This window comes from Megascapheus bottae, chromosome X (assembly GCF_031878675.1).
Source record: "Megascapheus bottae isolate mThoBot1 chromosome X, mThoBot2.hap1, whole genome shotgun sequence".
NCBI classification, from domain to species: domain Eukaryota; kingdom Metazoa; phylum Chordata; class Mammalia; order Rodentia; family Geomyidae; genus Megascapheus; species Megascapheus bottae.
Window position 1 is genome coordinate 102,375,830 of NC_143547.1, and position 22,202 is coordinate 102,398,031.

The following is a 22,202-nucleotide window of genomic DNA, read 5'->3' on the forward strand; positions in this document are numbered from 1 at the left end:
CTTACTAAGCCCTATCTGTCAAGGGTAAATAAAAATAGTCCCTATTCTTCTGCTCTGCTGTTCTTATAATTTAAATTGCCCAAAGTATGGCACACCAACCATCAACCCTATTTTCCCCTTCCATACCACAGATGGTTACAGCTATAGGTTTCAGCCATCTTTTTTAAAAATATTTTTATTGTATTTAATAGAAGGGTTACATGATATTTGCCAAATAGAAGGTGCATTAATTCACATACTTTGATACCCTTCCACATGTCTTGGTCCCCATTACCCTCCCTCCCACCCCACCTCTTGGTTTTCCCCCCTTCCCTGTCCAATTTCAAGTAACCAAACACAAATGTATCCAATATATCAGATAACAAAGTGAGATATTGTGACAATATGAGATAATAAAGGAACAGCAAAAGAGATGAGAGATAACATAGCACCTTAAGGACAGCAATCATTCATTATATGGCTTTTGTTTCAATATCCTAGAGGTCCATTCAATTAGCTTCATACTATATGGCCTTATGTATCAAGTTTTTGATCTATTGTAAATCTTTGCTATTAGAGCCCAAGGTTTCTACTGGTTATGATGAATGAGGAAAACCATTGAGCTTAAGTTCCTTTGAGTCTGGCTTACTTTGCTTAATATGATTTTTTCTAAGTCTTTCCATTTCCATCTTTCAGAGCCTACATGTTTCCCTCTTCTTCATGGGCATTGCATGGAGACCCAAAGAATTCTACGTCTTCCCCTTGTGTTCTCAGGATCAGGCATCTCTTGGTGCCCACTGTTCCATAAAGTATATGAATGCCCTGTCTCTTTCCTCCAGCTTGTTCTTCTCACTTGGATTCACTTTTAAATGCTCACTGTGTTCCCTATAAGCTCCCACTGAAATACATAATGAAAGTCAAGTCTTGCATTCTGAGTTCCAGCAATTTGAGTCAACCCAGTCCTCTCTATCCTTGCAGGCTCAGACAGAGTGAAGTGTTATTATGATGTGAAATCCCTGGTTGTGGCATGACAAGCTCCACTAGGGCTTCTTCTGTTCACTGGGCATCTTCCAAGGCATAGAATGCCAGCCACTGTCTTCTCCACACAACTTTGAAGTCACGTTAAAATTCATACCTCCAGGGGGCCGGGAGTTTGGCCTAGTGGTAGAGTGCTTGCCTAGCATGCACTAAGACCCGGGTTCGATTCCTCGGTGCCACATACAAAGAAAAAAGCCAGAAGTGGTGCTGTGGCTCATGTGGTAGAGCTCTAGCCTTGAGAAAGTCCACGGACAGTGTTCAGGCCCTGAGCTCAAGCCCAGGACTGGCAAAAAAAAATAAAAACAACAACAACAACAACAAAAAATTCTTACCTCCAAGCCTCTGTATTAGACCATTGTAACTTGGGGTGTAATTGAGCAATGGCTTACTAAGGGGCTTTGGGCTTAGGCTTTCAGCATTACTCCAAGTCAAGTCCTATGTTTACTGATTTTATGGAGCTGACTTCATGGGACACAGTATTAGCCAAGTGACATTGAAAGTATAAAGGGCTCTACTCTTCTGCTTGCCTAACATGGAGAAAGACCTGGATTAGATTCCTTGGTACCACATACATAGAAAAAAGCCAGAAGTGGTGCTGAGGCTCAAGTGGTAGAGCTCTAGTCTTGAGAAAGTCCAAGGACAGTGCTCAGACCCTGAGTTCAAGCCCCAGAAGTGGCAAAAAATTGTAATAAATAAATAAATAAATAAATAAATAAAGGCCTCTACTCTCCTCCAATGAGATGTACCTAGTCTGTCCCTGGAGAATCCTGAGAATACATGAGGCTGTAATGGTGAGAGGAGGGGAGGGCAGTTGGAGACAGAATCTGCTCAATAGGTGGCCGTTCTCAGGGATTATTTTAGCTACAGTTTCCATTCATGCCATGTCTTCCTCATAGGCCTGTTCCCATTCAGAGTATACTAGTTTCTATACACCATTCCAACACCTGAGAGTTCTAGGTCCTGAACAAGAAAGCCCTGAATATCCTCTGTTGTTGCTTTCCCTGTGTTCAATACCTGAACCTGAAAAAGGAGGCAAAATCTCAAACAACATGGCTGCTACAGGAAGACCCTACGGTAGCAATACATATGCGTTCTTAATCTAAGTTTTCAAGCTGTTACTGCTCTACTGAGCATACTAGAAATGAGGTATCAAACCTCCAAATCTCCCTAGATGTGTGGAGGACATGGGAGAGGCCAGGTCCTTCATCTGGTAAGGAGGTCAAGTCCAAGGGAAGCAGTTGCTGTGAGGAGAGGTCCCTAACAGATTGCACATAGGACCGGGGTGATGTGGGACTAAGGGCTGGGAGAAGGAGCACAATGTCTCTGTCTTGATCTTCATTGCAAACAGAGAAACAGCACCAACTTTGGGAAAGAGCTGATTTCTGATCTCTCGGTCATATTCTTTGCACTGACCATTTCTCTGCCTATCCTCATCACGAGGACCCTTTCTGGGTTTGGGGTCACCATCTCCAGTCATCTATTGGAGGGTTTCCTCCTGCATGGGCAGATTCCCTCCCACCTCTAAATGTAGAGACTGAAGTATGAGCATTAGAGTCCCCTGCAAATATACGGGGTTTTCTAGGACTCCAGCATCTGCCACTCCCAGCCATGTGCTTCCACTGTACCCCACTGACACACACTCAACGTCTCTTGACTCCTGAAATGAGGAGTGACTATCTGCTGACCACCCTTGCACCCACATAATGAAGCAGTTTTTTCTTTCAAGAAGCCCTTGTCATTTCCAAGTTCAGCTCTTTGTATCAGATCATTGTCTCCTTTCCCAAGGCCACAGCACTCGTTCAGGCCAGCTCCCCTTCTCATTGCTGAAGAACAGTTTAGCAGCACAACACCCATGCTAAAAGCCTTTAGAGCCTTGAGGATGTGTTTTAGACTATCTCCTGTCATCCACACTGGCTTGCTGGCCTCTCTGAGCAAAGCTGTTTCTGGGACTTTCTGTCACTGTGTCTCTATCAGAGTGCTCAGTACCTGGCTTCTGCAGGGTAAGTGTGAGTTCTCTATGTTTACTCTGAACCTTTTCACATTTCCCTTTTCTTCCATTATCTCCCTATGGGCCTTGAGAATACCACCCTCTCCCCTGTTTCCTTCTTTCACTCAGAGGCTCAGGATTAAGGTACCTTTCTAAAGGGAGGGTTTGCCCTTACTGCTCTCCAGCAGTGAGGTATCTTGTAGATTAAGGACTTTTGGACCCAGATTCATAGAGTCCTTTCTCCTGTAGGAAATGCCATTGAGTCTGTTTTCAATTGATTACCTGTGTTGTGCATTTGTGCAGCTTCATAGGAGCCTTTTTTGTTTTTGCCAGTCCTGGGCTTGAACTCAGGGCCTGAGGATTGTCCTTGGATTTTTCTCAAGGCTTGAACTCTACCACTTGAGCCTCAGCACCACGTCTAGCTTTTTCAAAGTATGTGGTACCAAGGAATTGAACCCGGGTCTTCACGCATGCTAGGCGAGCACTCTACCACTAGGCCAAACTCCCAGCCCATAGGAGCCCTTTTTGATCACTGTGTGCTAATGTGATCCTGAGTCTTTGTGGTTCAGTGAACTTGACCCTCTTTTCCTGCCTTTGTTTAGCACTGTTGGACTCAATATGGTTCCAGGAGCTCAGAACTGTGAGTAACCTGAAGCCTGGAGCATCCACTACTCCTTCCTCTGGAGGTCATGACCCTATTTCTGACGAGGCTTTCAGGTGTTTGCCTTCTGTCCATAAGTTTATGACCATAAGTTTTCCTTCACATTTTTGCTTTGGTTCTGTCCCCATACTCATATAGGGGCACGAGGCATCACAGACCCCACCTGCTGCAGATTTGCACAGTAAACAGGCAGATCTGGAATGGCAGTGACCCTTGTTTTCCCTGCTGGGCTATTCCTCATGTGCTCCCCTCATGATCCCGTGTGGTTCTGTTTCTGGATTCCCTTGTCTGGAAGGCACCGATTGGACGTTGGCCCTCACCAGGATCTGGATCATGTGGTGCCACCTGAAACTTCATTGAAACACTCGTTTGACACCGTACATGAAGAGGACGACGAAGTACCCTAGTCACCCTGCAGACATGGGAGAGCTTTCTGGACTCCCTCAAGTAGGTGTGGTGCCAAATATGCTGATTGTACCAACACAGACTTGCATCATTCTGAATTCCTGCAACTTTGTGGCACCAACCTGTCCTATCAGCTCCTGAAGTGGGGGGCAAAGGCCATGATTCCCTATATTGCCTTGGCTTGAGCACATCAATCTGCCTGTACAGTCTCTTCTGTACTTCTGATCTTTTTTAGCTTAGTGACAAGGGGTCATGACCCATGTGCTGAGGGAAGGTCACTGATGTCGTGGAACCTGATGATCCTCTGGTTCAGCTTACAAGTGCACATGACTCAGATTGCAGGAGGTCACGAGAGGAAAATTTCTCAGCCTATAACTGCGATTTCCAGGCCTGAATTGTTACAGTGTGCCATCCACACATGACCTATTCAGCCACTTATTTACTAATACACTTACCCTAGTGGAAGGTACAGAAAAGTATCAAAGAATGTAAAACAAAGAACTGTTGTGGGGCCAGAAGTGTGTCCTGGTGGTAGAGTGTTTGCCTAGTGTGCAAGAAATCCTGTGTTTGATTCCTCAGTACCACATACACAGGAAAAGCTGGAAATGGTGCTGTGGCTCAAGTGGTAGAGCTCTAGCCTTGAGAAAACCAAAGGACAATGCTCAGGCCCCGAGTTCAAGTCCCAGGACTAATCCCCCCCGAAAAACATCTCTTGTCTAGTCCTTCTCAGTTGGAAGAATGATTATAAACTTGGTATAATTCAGTACGCCAGTTTTTCTAATTTGAGTGACTCAAGGACCAGTGCCATTAGTTTTGTTAGAGGAGGATATAAGCCTAAACCATGTGATACTACAATACTGTCTCCTTCCCCTCTCTCCCTGCCACACACACTTCTATGTGAAAGTAATTATTTCAAAAATTCACATGAGGCCGAGTGTACTGGTTCCTGTCTATAATCTTAGCTACTCAGAGGCTGAGATCTGAGGATCCAAAGCTCCGGGCACTAATGTCCATGGGACTCTTATTTCCAATTAACTGCCAGAAAAGTGATGTTGTCACTCAAGGGGCTTGACCTGAAAGCTCTCAGACAGCGCCAAGGCCCCAAGTTCAAACCCCATGACTGACCAAAAAAAATTCACATGAGGATGGGGGAGAAACTGCACTGCGAGACCTATTCCTCCTTATACTGGCCATCACAACCATGGCTACTACAGCTCAATTGTATGACCATGTCTCCCACCATTTGTCCATGTGCAGGGCCTCTGACAGAGTAAAGAGAACAGACTGAGGTCCACAGATGGCTGGAGTCCAGGCTGTTCAAGGAACAAAGAGGGGAATTTGGTAGAGGAATAGATTGAGTTGACTCAGACAAAATTGTAGAGGAGCACCAAAAAAGTCCATCTCAACTCCTGAGCTCAGCCCTGAAACACCTAGGAAAGCATGGTCAATCTGGACCTGCCACTCACTCCTCTTCCCTCTAGGGAGACACTCAGGGTCTGAAGCGAGCAGCTTGATATCTATAGATGATGAAGTGTCAGGCTTTGTGGGGGACCAAAGACAAGATTGTGATGGAGAAGAAAAGTTAAAGGGATCATCATTAGCCTGTGGTCAGCCCTGGAAGGCCCTGGATAGCAGATCAACTTCACACTCCCACTGTCAATCAAGGGGTCTGAGGGGAACATCCGGAAGCCAATAGAGAATGGGCTTTGTCTAAAACTAAATTGGGAACAATGCGGGAAGCTAGAGTACAGAGAAGTCTGCTCCACCCCTCTTTTCAAGTGTGGATGGCCCTAGGTAAGGACTGGAAATGAAGTATATTGATTGGCCTCAGAGGTGGAGAGTATTGACGACTTTGGTCTCAGGTCCTAGCTTCAGGACAGCAGAGCAAAGCAGGTCAACCTCTATGAAACATCAAGCTGATGTGGACAGATGAACCTTTTTCCTACCCATGCAGAAAAGGGACCCTAAATAAATCAGCCCGCCTTTGCTGTCAGTCCTCCCTGGTGCCTAGTCCGGAGAGGACTGCCATTCCACTGACACATTTTCTCCACTTCCTGGGAGTCAAAGACTTGGTCTGATATCAATGGGAGGAAGATACCAAGGCTCTATATGGTGATGGCTGAGACTGGACATGCTAAATGATTTACCCTGCATCTGTTGTAAGCTCTACACTAAAGGGGATCTACTTGCATATGTGGTTAGGGAAGCAACTCTGCCTCTCTCCCAGCCACTGCTTTGCTTCAGGTAACCGTGGGACTCATAATCAATGGTCCAAGTGCTGCTAAGAGTCAATGAGGATATTCAGGGAGGATAGGGAGACCTTCCAAATTATTACTATTCCAAATTATTATTAGTTGATCCTTTACTGCTCCCTGACATATGTACATTCTCTTACTGTTATTGTGTCATCTGTATATGATAGGAGAAAGGGCTCATAATTTTCCTGACTTAGATATACTACTAAACATTCTTTTAATGCTCTATTTAAATCCTTGTGGAAGTCCTAAAATTGATATTGTTTGCCTTCCCATGTAACAGTTATATATTCCTACTCTTTCTTCTTAATAGGTACTATAAAACAGGTGTCTCCTATAAATACAAATAAATTGTAACTGAGCACTTCCAATTCTATTGAGTTGTTTTATTAGTGACTTCTACATCTGCTAATGCATCAGTGACTTAAAGAGGTACCTTAGTAGGGTTTTATCCCCCACTGCTAGTCTGTAGAAATCATTAGGTTTTAAAACTGGCCATATTGGGCAATTAAAATGGTTAAAACTGACCAAAGTCATTATTTTTCCTTTGAGTGTATACATTCTATTTTCTTTATTTAACTTTGTTTGTACAACCTTTAATGGCTATCTTTTGTCTTAGGAGTAGGTTGGATAAGACTATTATCTGTTGTATTGCTAATGTACATTTCATATGTTTTACTGGCCGGCAATTGTGTGTGTGTGTGTGTGTGTGTGTGTGTGTGTGTGTGTGTGTGTGTGTGTGTGTGTGTGTCTGTGTGGGAGCATGTGCACATGATGGAATCAAAACTTGAACTGAAAGCCTGGGTGTTTGTTGGGGTTTTTAGTCCTCGGTCCCTCCCGACCCGCCCCTACCAGGATGAGCCGAGAAAGGAGAGGACAGACTGACCACCTGCACCCAGCCCTCCCTCGCCAGAGGACAATCAGACGCATCAGGGAGGTCCGTCAAGGCAGGAGCTCGTTTATTGAGGAAGTCCATTCAGCTAATACAGGGTGCAGGAGCCTATCAGCACAAAGGTGGGCAGGGAGGGGGAGGTCCACGTGTTTACGCTCACTATAGGTCTCAGCAGAGAGTGATAAAGCAATAACACATTCGTACCCAGTGGTAATCAAGTCTCAGCAGAAAGTGATTCACAATACCGATGATATAGCTCAAAGTTAGGCATGGCATTCATACACGACAGCTCATTTCTTTGTGTGGTTATCTTACCCAGGGATGCAGATTCCCGGGCCAGCCTGATCCTGCACTCGGCTCCCAGCAGATGCTGAGCCTTAGGAATGTCAAGGCTAGCACCTGACCAGTTAAGCCATGTCTCTACCTCCAACTTTTTGCTTGGTTTATTGGAGATGAGTCTCAAAGATGGCTTCATCCCAGGCTGGCTTTGAACACTGATTCTCAGATTTCAGCACTGTGAGTAGTTTGGATTCTGGATGTGAACCATTACACCTGGCAGCCTGGATCGGTAAGTAAGTTTTCTGTGTGTGTGCCAGTCCTAGGGCCTGAACAGAGGGCCTGGGCGCTGTCCCTGAACTTTTCTCCTCAAGGATAGTCTTTTATCATTTATCCAGCTCAGTTCCACCTTGTTGGGTCCTTAGTTGGGTGTAAGAATCTCATAAATATTCCTTCTTGGGCTTGCCTCAAACCACACTCCTTAGATCATAGCCTCATGAGTAGTTAGGACTACAGGCCTGAACAATCAACACCTGGCACTTGGCAAATATGTGTGTGTGTGTGTATGTGTGTGTGTGTGTATACATACATACATACATGTATATATATATATACATACATACACAGTACAGTTGCACTCATGATCAAAATATTTTCTACCGCTGGTGAACAATGTATAGGTAATTTCATTAGGTCATGATTACAATTTCAGATAAATGTTGTCATGTAACCAGAATAGAAAAATGCCTCCTATTCAGAAAGAACTCAATGGCAGAATGACACACATTTGAAAGCCAAAATGGGTTTGCATAGCCCTGCTCAGCTGCTTATACATGCAGGAAGCGGTGTAAAAAAAAAGATCAACACATCTTTGCTTCCTTGTCTGCTGGGGACCAAGAGGAGGGAAAATTTCAGTAACGGTGCCAGAAACTGCAACTGAGGACAGTGTGTGGACACATAAGGCATACAGCAGCTGGACAGGCTAGGAAGGCTGAAAACACTGACCTATCACAAAGAAGGTGTTGGTATGGTCGAGCTTTTGTGATGTATCCATCCACAACTTGAAGATTTTGATCGGGGACACAAATTCAGAGTACATCCCTTCTGCATCAGAAATAATGTCCATGGAACGCTCCATCAAATTCAGTTCTTCTCGGCGGATAAGCACTGGTTTGTTGTTGGCACCTGTAAGAAATGCCTTGGCCCCAAGCAATGTTCATATTCTCATAGCTTGGAACTCAGTGATGAGTTTCCTAGAGCCTAGGCCTACATTCCTCTCTGCTCAGATGTCAAGTGTCAAAAAGCCCAGAAGAGGCCTTTTCAGGATTGTGCATAGAGTATAGGCAAGTCTGTTAATATTCCTCAGCAGCACTTTGGTTGAGGAGCCATTCAGCAGCACTGGTCTGCCCCCACCACACAAGAAAGGCTGGCCTGGTTCATATTCCTAAATCCTTTGAGCCTTGTTTATCTCAGAGTGCAGCAGGCCATTTAAGAACAGCACAAGAGATCAGAGAGATCACACCATCATCACCCATGAAGGTCCAATACATGACTGCAGGAGAGTGGTTTGACTCACAACCTATAGAAATGGTGCACAGGAAACCAGGGCTGGTCAAGAACAAACACAGTACCATCAGCACTGGGACAGGGACAGTTGTCACAGTAGGACACCCTCTGGAATTTCACAGGCCAAGGGCCACCATCTGGAGAGGGGACGGTCAAGGGAATAGCCAGGACAGATAGGGAGCTTTGCAGTCTAGGTGATGATGATTCTCAGCAAGAGACAATAGTGGCCTGTGACTCTCATGATCATACTGTTCTATCTCACCTACATTTGCCACAGTGATAATTGGCAGGTTATGTAACCTAGGCTGCCTCTGAGACTAACTGCTGCTTTAGTGGTGTAAACTTATCGGATATATGAAAATCTGAGTTTGGCCACCACTCAGCCTTTGAGCCAGCAGGTCTGTATTGAGGTATAAAAAGAAAAAAGAAAAAGAAAAACAATGGAGAAATTCAGGGACACTTCAGCCACACAACAGCAGTATTTCCAGTCTAGGAAACAAGGGACTCTTACCACATGTAGAGGCTGGTACTGCCACCTAGTGGCCACTACACACAGGCCAGCTTTGGCTCAGAGACAGGGAGGATTTTCACTAAGACAGCTTGGGATTCATTTCAACACAATTCCTTAGAGCATAACTGCCTTATAAGACATAACCAAGACTTTGTAGGAAAAAAGCAGAGGGAATTTTGAGCTTCCATGTCCCCTTCTGTTCAGCCAAGGAGGGATGGGACCAAGATCCTGAGCCAAGCTTTCAGGTGCTGCTTACTAAGACAACTTTTCCCCAGAAGACTGGTAAACAAGGTTTTCAGGGAAACATCATTTGGGCTTCATTGACCACCATGTCAAACTACAATGGAGGAACTGCAGAAAGTCCCTTCTGTTTTCACCTACAAGGAGAGTGACTGGCAAAGGACATTCCATTGTATTATCTGCTACTTCTATGCCCTGTTCTGTCTGAAAGGCCAATCTCTGTGGCTCACATTACCAGAAGGACCCATGTTCTTATGCAGCATGCAGTGTTTTCTGCATTCTGCAACACACAAATTCGATCTTTAAACTTTGCTATCACAGTATTGCATTAACTCCTTTGATGATGAGCCCGAGAACCAGATGAGCACCAACTGCCTGGACAGCACAGTATGGCATATTGTCAGGCAAGGAAATCTGTCCTTGACGCGTCCTCATCACGCTCACTGACAGAGGGCTGTCTTCACTCAAATGTGGAGGCAGTTCACACTGTGGCTTCCACTGCCTCCACTACTCGGGGTGACAGGCCACTGACACACCCAGTCCCCCACATACCAGGCAGCAGCTTCAATGACCTGCAGAGTTGTGTGACAAGTGCTATGGAAGGAGCCTCAGGGGTGATCCTACACCACTCAGAAACAATGCACCCCTGGCTAGAGAAAGGTGTTCCCACAGGAAGGAACAGTTAGAGGCTTCAGGAGCAGTGGAGTTGTTGTGACTTCAGAGGAAAGAATTCCTGCTTCAGATACAGAGCCAGGGACCTGATTCCAAGCAGATGCAGAGTCAAGGACTGAGGGGCAGGCTGGGGCAGATGTGTGAGTAACAGAAGGACTGCCAGTGGCCTTTGGGGCTGGGGAATGAGGGACTTGTGGGTCATGAGGAGAAGGTGCCTATGTCCCCGCTAGTTCTCACCCTTCACTTAGGAGTTCTCCACCAGGTTTTGAGTGAATGAACGGAAAGGAAATAGGCCTGGGTCCAGCAAGGAGGAAGGTCCCCCTATCCAATGGAGACAGTGTACATTCTTCTAGAAGCCACACAGTGATTCTTGCTGCATGCCCAGCTTCAGGCCTAAGGCTCTGGACGTAAGAGATTGGCGATGCAGAAACTGCAGCAAGTCGAGACAGCAACAATGATGCCCTGAGTCCCTCATGTCAGATGGACTCTGCCTAGAACACCTATTTTTTTTCAATTTATTATAGAGAGCAAAGAACTTCTGCATCCAAAATATAGAAATCTTTACAAGTTTGCAACATCAATATACATGAACTATACAAATTGATACAAGTTCATAATTTACCAATTAAAAGATTAACAAAGTTCTCAAAATAAATGCTGTTTTATGGAAAAGAGCTTTGCTCAACTAAGGCCAACAATAGTTACAAACACTTCTGATTTCTAAAAATAGGAAGTTTACTCAAGCCTTAGAAAATTATAAGCTAGCAAATGTACAGTGCTGGCAAGTGCTAATACCACAGTTGAGACAGTGTGATTTAAAACTTCTTATGGACTTTTTTTTTTTAAAAAAAGTCTGTGGCCAAGGCAGATTTTGGTCACTTGATACTTTCAAAGTCAAAAACATAATACAAGGTTTGACCATTTCCCAAGGTCATACATACTATTTTGTCTTTATGTACATTTATACATACGAAATGCTAGGTAAAATTTTCATAGTAAAATTTCCAGTACTACTATATTTAAAACATTGAGCTTTCCAACTAAGCTCTCAGATTTTGGTAACAACTTCAAGTATAATAGTGCAAATTCCGCTGCAAGTTCTACTACAGAGAAGAGCTCTGTAAATAGAATTTTCTTAAAGTGACTCATGTCAAAATTTAATAATAATGTCAGTGGAAAATCAGAAACCATTATAGGACTTTACTTCATAGCAAATACTTCAAGTCATAAGCTGTTAAAATCATTGAAATGTGCTGTGCAATCTATGGCACCGTTACATCAAAACATTGTTTAACACTGTTTTGTGCACCATCTTCACAGTTGAGTTATGGTGTAAATCCCATTCCCCAAAGCAGGCCAAATTTCCATTGCATTTATGATCAACAGACTATATCTTAACTAGATACAGCCATCATGTTGTAGGATTTGGAAGGGCTTGCTCTGTCCAACATCAGTTCCTCCTTACAGCTGCTTATGTTGTCTACCATGTCAGAGGTGGTCTCAGTGCTCTCTCCTGCTGGTGAAGCCTCATACAACACGCAGATGGAACCATCTTCTCCAATTCGATAGCACACTTCATAAGGGTCAACCCAGAGAGTGAGTTCACTAGGGAGAAGCCGAAACAACTCCTGACTGCTCAGTCCTATGCTCTGGGCAGCCTGGGTGATCAGAGGATCCATTCTATGATTGATGCGAATGCAGCGGTAACCTGATCCCTTGCATGGCATGTCTGGGAACCAGTGATGTTTATAGTGTTCTGTCAGCAGCTCCTGCAGGGTCTGGCTGAAGGTCTGCAGGTGTTCCTCACTTGTGAGCCCCTTGGTGCGGAGGAAATGGGAGATGAAGGCCACGGCAGCTGTAATTTCACATATCATGGTGGGAGCCGTGGTGCATGCAGGATGAGTGGGGACAGCAACCGGGGGTGGCTGAGGTTGGCAGGGGATGGGTGGGAAGACCCCAACAGCACAGTGGCTACCCCATGCTCCCTCAGGCACCACGCAGCTGTGGGGAAAAGAAAGAGAGTGTAAGGAGGAGACAGCTACTTTCCCCCTATTTTTTATAATAAAAATGTTATATTAAGACACAAGGTTGCTTGGGAGAAAAAGGCAAAGGACAGTGGCCTGGTAACACGGATCAGATATTCCCAGTGGTTTGTGTCCTGCCCTTTAGCCTTTGAAGATCCTGACAGCTGCACTCCTATCTCCCAAGGGCTAAGACTTTGCTTATTCTTTCTCAACAGCTTTTGGTGAACAGCAATCCCCTTACCCTCCAGGGTCTTTCCAGGACTAAGGAGAAGTGCAGTCCCTGTTCTCCAAGGGGCTAAAAATGCCATTATCTCACAGACACTAACACAGGGATGGTCAAAATCCCAGAGGCAAACAGGAATGACACAGGAAATAGCCCAGGGATGTGGCTTTCCCACAATCCTTTTCCTTGACTAGACTTCTGTCAGCACTGGGAGAAGGCTGATGGCTTATTAAGTTCCTAATGCTGTTCGACATGAGGCCACACCTGAAATCAAAGAGAATGTGAGCTAACAGGGTACAGAGGCCACAGGACATGGGTGTGCATAAGTCAAATCAACAAACTCGGCTCAGTGCTGATTGACAGAGCTGGGCTTTCCCTGGTTCCTTTTTTCACTGTTCTCTTAGGGCCTGACCAGGGCCCATCCCTCTATATGAGTAAGCAGCAGGTCCGAAGGCGGTGCTATCTTTCATGGTGAATGTTACCCAAAGGCCTACTTGTCAAAGGCTCATTTTCCACACTGCCAACACTGGAAGTTGAAGCCCTGTTGAGCGAGGTCTCCAGGCCATAGGGACACGGTCAGGTCCCTAGAAGCGAAATATGTTCTGCTAGATGATCAGGTTTCTTCTTCTTCCTGGCTTGTGATGCAAGTAGTTTTCTCCACAACATGCTTTAACCAGAATATACCCTTAGTAGAGGCCCAAAAGACTTAGAACCACCTGATCTTAGGCTGCCATGTCCAGGCCAACTAGATAAATAAATTCCCTTTGTTGATAAATAACTCATCTCATATGTTTCACTGTATTGTTACAAAATTGACTCTCTCAGCTAGTGAATCCACAAGAACTTTGAAAATGTTGCTTAAGCTGAGACCATCTATGTGGGAGAGGAACAGAAGAACTTTTTAACGGAACTCTAGCTCCTAGTTTCAGGGGAAGACCCAATATGCTCTGTTTGGTTTCTTAGCATGTAACTGTGTGGGCTTATAGGTACTCACCAAATCTTTGAACAAACACTTGTCTAACATGGTTGAAAGCATCATGATAACTAGTGTGGTAGTATAATTGCACATCCCAGCTCTCAGAATGTATAGGGCCAAGATCAAAGCCTGCCTGGATTACATAGGGAATCCTAGTCTGACCTGGCCTATTAAGTGACACCCTCCTGACAAGGAACAAACAAAAAAGACAACCTATCCACGGACCAAACCTATACCTGGACACAGGAAATAAGGACTTCAGAGTCTTCAGCCTGAAAGCATTTGGGGAGGGCTCCTTCAAATCCTGTCAGCATCTAGGAAGAAGACAACTCTCTGCACTCACTCCCCTTTTAGAAACTATGGCTGACCCTGAGAGATGGAAAGGAATGCCACTGAGTGGAATGAGGGTATTTGATCCTTTTTGCTTTTGTTAGATTAGACTCTACTGCAGAGTCGATCTCCACACAAAATGAGCTTCAAGGATGAGATACCAGAGAATGCATATCAACAATTCTAGTCATATGGCCTTCCATTGGTTTGCTACTCTCAAGGCTGAGATCTAAGAACTGTGGTTCAAAGATATACTGGATAGGAAAGTCCTTGAGAATCTCAGGTCCAATTAACCACAAAAAAGTCAGAATTAGAGCTGTGGCTCAAGTAGTAGAGTAGGAGCCTTAAGTTTAAAAGATAGGGGACTACCCCCATGCCCTGATGTGTAATCTATTACTAGCATGTGCATGTGTACACATGCACATAGAGTCTCTCTACCTCTCCCTCCCTCCCCCCTCTCTCTTTTTCTTTCTCTCTCTCTCTCTCTCCTCCCTCTCTCCACCCCCTCTCTCTCTAGTGAGGTCCTCTCAGTTCTGGTGAGAAATGGGAGATGACAGTCTGGCTGTACATGGTGTTTTGTTGTTGTTGTTGTTTTGCCAGTCCTGGGGATTAAAGTTGGGTCCTGAGCAATGTCTGTGAGGTTTATTATTCAAGGCTAATGCTCTAACACGTGAACCACACCTCCACACCTTTTGGTAGTTAATTTGAGATAAGAGTCTCCTGGACTCTCCTTCCCAGGCTGGCTTTGAGCCTGAATCCTCAGATTTCACCCTTTGGAGTAGCTTGGAGTAAGGTTGTACCTGAGCCACAGATGTCTATATTTCAGCGGGGTCTTTTAGTGTGGCCCACACATGTTCTGTTCTCTCCTTTTCACAGGTCACCTGGTACATTTCCCTTTTGGCTTAGTCATATCTACCTTAACAGTCGGAATTTTCCTTTTCACACAGAGTTGGAGAAAAGCAGATTTCAATCATTAAATGGAAATGAATAATAATTCTGTCAGAATCCACAGAAAAAGGAAAAAAAGGCAGAGGTCATTTTAGATAGCAAAGCAGTGAGGCAGTGGCCATTCCCTCCCACAACAGAACTCGGAGAAACACTATTGCAGATGAACAGAGATGTTCCTGTCTGGCCATGCATGAGCTTAGCCATATTTAGGAACATTCTGACCAAGTAGCTGTACAACTGACCCCTCTCCTGACCCCCTTTATCAGTAAACAAAAGCAACCAGTAATTGGAAGAAATCAAAGAAGGCCAAGATGGGGCTGAAGACGAAGGGTGGGTTACCAATCATGTTCACACAACCTACCTTACAGGAACCGATACCCAGTGACCAATCTGACCCATGTAGTCGAAGTAATACACCGGACTAGGCTCAGTTGGGGCTGGTTCTTGACCAAAGCACTGCAGGCAGAAACACGCCTCCCCCATCTTCAGGAATGGTTGAGGCGATTGAATCTTGGTTTGTCAACTCAGGCTGGACCAGTTCCCATGATGCTCATGTACCTGTCAGCAGATAGAGACTTTTCTAGGAATTTAAACTACTCCATCAGTACCCTTTGAAAAAAAAGAGAGTACTGTATAGAGATTCTTTAAGGAATTTCAAAGTCTGTATCCGTACCCTTTGAGGGAAACGAGGACCTGGAGCCTGCTAATGGTCTCTCTTCACTGCACTTGAACCAGGTGCCAGCTCTTGACTGGCTGTAACTCACATTTGTGACACACATGACACACAATGAAAATGATGATGCTAGCAGAGGGTTTCCTAGTAAGCAGACTGTAAAAATTAGGCAAGCACCTCTCCTAGACAATTTACTGAGACTAAAGGACATTTTGGTACTAAAAGGACAGTGACAAATAGTCCTAGGTACAAAATGTTCCCGATTTCTATGTCATCCCATGGAAGACTACAAAGCCAAGCTGGCTCAGCTTGTTGGCCATACTCCAGTAAGTGAAGTGTCATCAAATCCTTTCCTATTCTTACCATGGACTCAACAGGTGGTATGGATAAGCCTACCCACCCAAGAAAACTTAGAATCTAGTGAGCACGAATAGACTGAGGCCCATAAAGAAGACAACAGGACCTCAACACCTCCTTCCTGAGAAAAGTATTGCTGATTATAAAGAATGAGGCATTTAAATCAGTGACCTGGAACAAAGAAGACCTTGTGAATATCAAGGTAGAACACTCACAGAAAAAAAAAAGTTGAGGACCTCAAAGGCCTAGACAAAGCTTTTGATGCATCAAGCTTGAAGAGTTTCATTCGCCTACTGAACATGAATTCATGCATGAATTCGCCAAGATCTACCCAAACAACTGTACTATTCAGGCTCAAGGGCAAGGGAAAAAATCATGGTAGGTTAAAAAGCATTTGTCTCTCACTTCATCTTTGATGAGAACCTTAGTGTCTTGTCCATGTACTGCCACCTCAGACTTTATCTTTGGCAAGCTCATGTTGAATGGCATAGTAATCCCTGCCAACAACTTAAAATTCTTTTTCTCCATCATGGGGAGAAAGCAATGATCATGTTATCCAAGAAAGAATAAACTATTTCACTTTGTTTCAGATATACCATAATGTGAATTTTCAGAGACACAACCCAGGTCTGGTCCAGAACATTTGCATGAGAGGAAATAATAGACACATTGATCTGCAAGAAACACACAAAACTAGTGTGAAGAAAGAAAGTAGGGATGAGGCCCAGACCTCAGATGTCCAGGTGAATGTCGAGCATGAAGATAACCAAGATCCCCACAGGGAGGGCCTCAATGATCCAGCATCCAGGAGGGATATGTCAGTTTATCTCTCTAGCTTCCCCCTAAAAAATGTACCTCATTTTCATGGAGAAGATATCTCAGGGAACATCCTCTCTGAATCTGTGCCTGACTAGGAAAATGAAGGCAACACGGAAGAGTGGGGCACACCAAAACCACTCCCCAACATACAGTATGTAATGGCTTTATACATCTCTTATTTTATTCTGCTGGGGTTTCCTGCTGCTCGTGGAACCAGGTGAGCATCTGAAAGGGCATGAAGATCATAAGGAGGAGGAGGAGGAGAAGGAGAACGAGGAGGATGAGGAGGACAAGAAGGAGGAAATGGAGGAAGAGGGGTCCACTGGTTATAAATGTAAGTTTTATGAACATTTCAAGGACAATGCACAATCCTGAAATCATCAGGCACTGAAGACCAATAAAATTACTAATCTGAAGACATGAAGCCATGTTTTATCTTAATAAAGACAAGCCCCCAAACATCTTGTGAGATAATAAACAAAGTAAATGATATTCTTGAGTCTGTTGCTTGGAACCTTCCTTACTGCTCACCAGTGAGTCTCTGGCATACACCTCCTACCCCTTTGCTTCCCGTTGATGTCATCCATTTGAGCAGCAGCACTGTCAGCAGAGGATTCCATAGGGCTGAGAATGGGCCAGGAAGATCTGGTTCCCTGGTCCTTGCCAGGGAACAGGAGATAGAAACAGCTAGGTCTTCACCTGGGGAGGGGGGGGGCATCTCAGTAACAATTTAGGGATCTAAAAGCAGGGGATTGTTTCCTCATGGAAACATGATTGCCCGGAATGTTCTCATTGTCAGCGGAGGAGTTCTACTCCCAATATCCTGCAGGCCTGCAAGCTGCCTGTCCAGCAGGAGATGGAGCATTGCCTGGCTCACAGGATAGGACATTCTAGTCACTCCCACATGGTAGGGAGAGTGGAAGGGCAGGACTCTTACAGATAACATTCACCAAAACCTTTGCTACAAAATCAACACTGTTTGCTTCATAATCTCAGGGGAATTTTCCCATGGTATAGAAACTAGAGAAAGGATATGCGGTTTCTCTATTTTCAAATGTTTTGTCCCCTTCAACCTGGCCATTGCTGGCTGCTCAATCTCAGGTGATAGCGTGCAGTGTCTGGTCCTAGGCATGACACATGCATCTGGGATGCTGTCCAACCATTCCATGAAGTTTACTCAAAGGAGTAAAGGATGTGCAACAGTCGGCTGCTATCATCAGCACATTTGTTTATTCCCTGCAGAACACAGCGGGACCAATGTGTCGGACAACACTGAGACATCTGCCAGCAGCTTTTCCTTTTCCCAAAGAGTCAATGTACTCAAGACATTAGTAAGACACCTCAAGAAGAAATGCGCAAAGGAGGTCACTTCTTGTGACCCCATCACCTGAAGGTGGGAACAGCACTTTGTAGTTACTGCTTAACAAGGCTTTGGCAGTTAGAGCTAGGTGATTTTTATAGGACTATGCCATGACTGGGAAGAGTTACCACAGGATTAGTTTTGTTTGGAGCAATGCTGTCTTCCAAGTCCTAAACTAATCATATGTCACAGCCCAGACTGATAAAGTTTATGTGAATGTGTACCTGGAATATATCTATCAGCTTTTCCTAGGCAGGGGCTCTAGTAAACACCTGAGGTTGGAAATCACAGCCTGTTACCTATGCTTCAGGTAGGTCAGCACAGCTTGATTTTCCTCTTCCTCGGCTTGGTTAGGAGATAAATTTTCTGGACATTGTCTAGTTTCCCAATGTCAGAAAGGGAGACACTTGTGTGGTTTTCCTTCCACAAACCACAGCTGACAACAAACCTATAACTGCTGGAGATGCAGATATACCATATGACATGAAGCAAGCTGAAGCTTCTGAGCATTAGAGTCACACTAAACAGTGCTCGTGGCTTCCTTGCAAGGTACGTGGAGCGTTCTGAAATGAACAGGAGAAGGCCCAAGTATCCGTGGAGAGGTACAAGTAACCAAGTGACAATTAGGTCCCTACAAGACAGTGAAAAGGTGGCAGCTACAGTTGCTAAACCTACAAACAATATCATATGTAAGGATACCATGTAACAGATGCTGCAAGACTTCAGCCATGCTGAGATTAGGGGACATGCTGAGGCTGCTACATGAAAGAGTCATGTGATGCCACATAGGCCGCCCACCCAGCTCAGGCTCATTATGTTTTCAGATTTTACTAAGATATAATGACAGCTACAGGTATATATCCACAAGCACACAAAGACACAGGGAAACACTACATTTGGACACTTCCATGGACCCAGAATCTTGGGATATAAAACAGGAAGCAATGAGCACAGAGGACTCGTTCCCCTAGGCTACAGAACACAGGCCCACTGCGTTCTTGCCTTGTGCCCCTCCTGACCTCTCTGAAGGTGTTGTGCATAGGGGAACTAAAGTGCATATCCACCAGCTCACAGAACAACAGAAGCCACATGCTCCCAACCCCCACCCTGAGGCACTCTTTGAGAAATGTCTGGACCATGCTCAACACATCCTCACTTACCCGCTACCACACCTTGGCCAAACATTTCCCCTTCGTGGAGCAAGGTTGGAATGTGTTCAGGGTTCATCCCCAGCCTCTCCACCAGCAGCTCCCACCAGGAATCATCTTCCCAGTCTCTGTGAGCAATGTGGGTGGCAATGGTACAGTTCTGATGGCTCCTCAGCAGGGGTCGCCAACGTGTGTCCAGGTTCTTGATTCCACCAAACACAAAACCAGTAAAAGGCTGCTGGAAGGAGAGGCAGCCAAACTTCATCTTCCTCTAGCTCCCTGGACCTAACACAGACACGTGTCATACCCCAGCACTTAAGGCTCAGATAATGTGACTGTCATCTGCCAAGTACCCTGAAATCCCATTTACCCCTCAGTGTTCTGCTTGTTTGTGGCACCATGCATCACTGATGCCCTGATCTACAATACACCAAACACAAGGGGCTAGTGTGTCTTGGATCCACTTGCTGAATCTTTGGGTTGCCCATGGTGTAGGTGGGGGCATATAAAGAAAAGCACAGACTACACAGTGTGTGGTTACTGCTAGACAGAGCCCTAGGGCCACAGAGGAAATACAGTCCACCTATGTAAATCAGGGTTTTATGGTCAAGGGTTAGCTTTAGCACGGTGATGGTCTGGGGTTTTCAACTTTGGCTGCCTGTTGCGTGCCACCCTCATACATAGTCTTCCCTTCCTTGTACTACCAACCCACATATTGCAGACACAGTCTTGCTTATTATTCCACAGTGGCTTGGCTCATGATTTGGATTATCTGTTATTCCAGGTGGACTCATGAGTGTGAAAGACCCCACAGACCTAGGACTACCCCACATACATTTTCCTTCATCTGCTATTGGTGGGGAGCTTCCCAACCCCATGTGTGTGCCCTAAGGAAACTAGCTCTTTCACCTTTCGCCCAAGCACCACCTGTGTCACTCAGCACCACTGCCAAAATTTGCAGTATGTTCACAGTTAGCATTCAAACCCCACTTGCTGCTGAATGCAGCATTCTGGCCATTCCTGTGATGGGAAAAATAGATGCAGTCAGTGTGCAATTGTGCTGCCCATTTTCCCATGGACCCAATCATCCAGTGATCCTGAAAAATCACCCACTCCCTAGCTCATCAGATTTCCTGGAACAAGCTGAAATGCTCTTGGTTTTCCTGGGAAAGGTAAAACGGCCCCTTTGCCACCTAGTGCCCAATTCTTTTTCTTTTTTCTTTTTTTTTTGCCAATCCTGGAGCTTGAACTCAAGGCCTGGGCAGTATCCCCAAGGTTCTTTTGCTCAAGTCCAGCATTCTACCAATTGAGCCACAGTGCCACTTGTGGTTTTTTGTTTTGTTGGTTTTTTTTTTTTGAGTAGTTTCTTGGAGATAAACGTCTCAAATACTTTTCTTCCTAGGCTGGTTTCAAAATGAAATCCTCAGATTGAGTCTTCTGAGTAGCTAGGATTACGGGTATGAGCCACCAGTGTCTGGGTCAAGCCCTGTTTCCTAAGGAGAGGATAAAAGGAGATCCAAGAGCAGCTGTGATGTATAACCAGTTCTGACCACTATCTGTTTTTCCAGGCAGCTTTATCAATCACTTTGCAGGATGATTCTTTTCTGCTCACGTATTTCTCTATTGTTGGCCAGATAACAAGGATCCAGTGTTGCTAATCTATCAACTGATCTCACCGTGTCCATCAGGGAGAAGCTGCTAGCTGTCTAATGTAATTTCCACACTCCAATCAGAATGTCATTGGGACTCGGAACATCATACTATGTCACCTCTCTACTGAAACATCCCAAGGTCTCCTATCTAAAGTCGAACTAATTTGAGAAATCTTACCAGAGCCATCGGGGTCTCTCATGACATAATGGTTGGTGTCTTCAGTAATGCACCACAGACCTCCTTCGACCTCCAAACTACGTTGAGTTTGTTCCTGATCCTTGGCCCTTGAAGTATGGTAAGTGTTTCATCGTTTCACCTTAACATTACTATCAAAGTGTGTACCCCTAGTATGTGACAATGAGACCTTATGTAGACAGACAGGGTGACTAGCTGTGACACACATCTCACCGGGCTACAGGGCGAAGATTGAGGTTTCTGTCCTCTGAGTCTTAGCTAGCCCACCTGCTGTAGGGTGGCAGAGGCCACTCAGCTGGGCATCTCACAGTCTGTGGTGTCCCCAGCCTATGGGTACAGTGCGACGCGTGAGATGGTTTTCTGGTAGCAGCACACAGGGTTTCAGTGTAGGACATCAACCAGGCCATTGGCACTCACACTTAGAAGAAGAAGGGTGACAGTCTGACAGGAGGACGAGGCAGGCAAAAATTGTCTCCTGCGTGGGATTTGAACCTCACAGTGAGTGAAACCCTAACCCAGAAGTACCTTGTGAGGAGGGTCCAGTGCACAGCTTCCTCAGCACCTCAGGACTCAAGACACCAGCCTTCCTTCGACTTTGCAGGGCTCAGATCAGAAGCCAAGAGATGGGCATCCTCTACCTCCTCCTGTCGTCTCCAGCGAGGTTCTCAGCGTCTGTTTGAGAGGCTCTTAGGCCCCGTGAGGAGTGAAGGAGGGCGGTGCACGGGGGAGGATACCCCGCATGCTTGCTTCCGGACTGGGTCGCTGCTGACGTCACCTCAGGGCCTGCAAATGGAAAACTGGAGCTCCCGGTCTCTGACGCCCCTTTTTACGACGGGAGCTAGGCAGGTTCACGTGCACACCAACTCCACAAGTCCACGCCGGACAACCACCAGTTGTGTATCCTGGATACGGAGACGCGCATGACGCAATCACGCACTGACGTATGTACGCGCTTACGCGCGGACTGGTTGCTAGGAGACGCTGTAGGGAAATATAGCGCATGCCTAGATTCCG

General features: G+C 45.4%; 2 protein-coding genes across 2 annotated transcripts; both read right to left on the reverse strand.

Moving 5' to 3' along the window:
* Positions 1-10,988: 10,988 nt before the first annotated feature.
* On the reverse strand, positions 10,989-21,963 carry LOC150041673 (protein BTG1-like). Its single transcript, XM_090326946.1, has 3 exons — positions 21,714-21,963; positions 15,345-15,541; positions 10,989-12,483 (listed from the first exon to the last, which is right to left on the reverse strand). Exons 2-3 carry the CDS (start codon positions 15,464-15,466, stop codon positions 11,877-11,879), a joined length of 729 nt encoding a protein of 242 aa, XP_090183072.1. The 5' UTR covers positions 15,467-15,541; positions 21,714-21,963; the 3' UTR covers positions 10,989-11,876.
* On the reverse strand, positions 15,478-19,605 carry Eola2 (endothelium and lymphocyte associated ASCH domain 2). The gene is made up of 2 exons (XM_090326947.1): positions 19,353-19,605; positions 15,478-15,541 (listed from the first exon to the last, which is right to left on the reverse strand). Exons 1-2 carry the CDS (start codon positions 19,603-19,605, stop codon positions 15,534-15,536), a joined length of 261 nt encoding a protein of 86 aa, XP_090183073.1. The 3' UTR covers positions 15,478-15,533.
* Positions 21,964-22,202: the final 239 nt, after the last annotated feature.

Excerpts from the sequence above, each read along its gene's own strand:
- LOC150041673 (XM_090326946.1), bottom strand. The coding sequence starts at position 15,466 with ATGGGGGAGGCGTGTTTCTGCCTGCAGTGCTTTGGTCAAGAACCAGCC. Across the intron at positions 12,484-15,344 it reads TGGGTATCGGTTCCTGTAAG|CTGCGTGGTGCCTGAGGGAG; the intron begins GTAGGTTGTGTG and ends TTTTCCCCACAG.
- Eola2 (XM_090326947.1), bottom strand. The coding sequence starts at position 19,605 with ATGAAGTTTGGCTGCCTCTCCTTCCAGCAGCCTTTTACTGGTTTTGTG.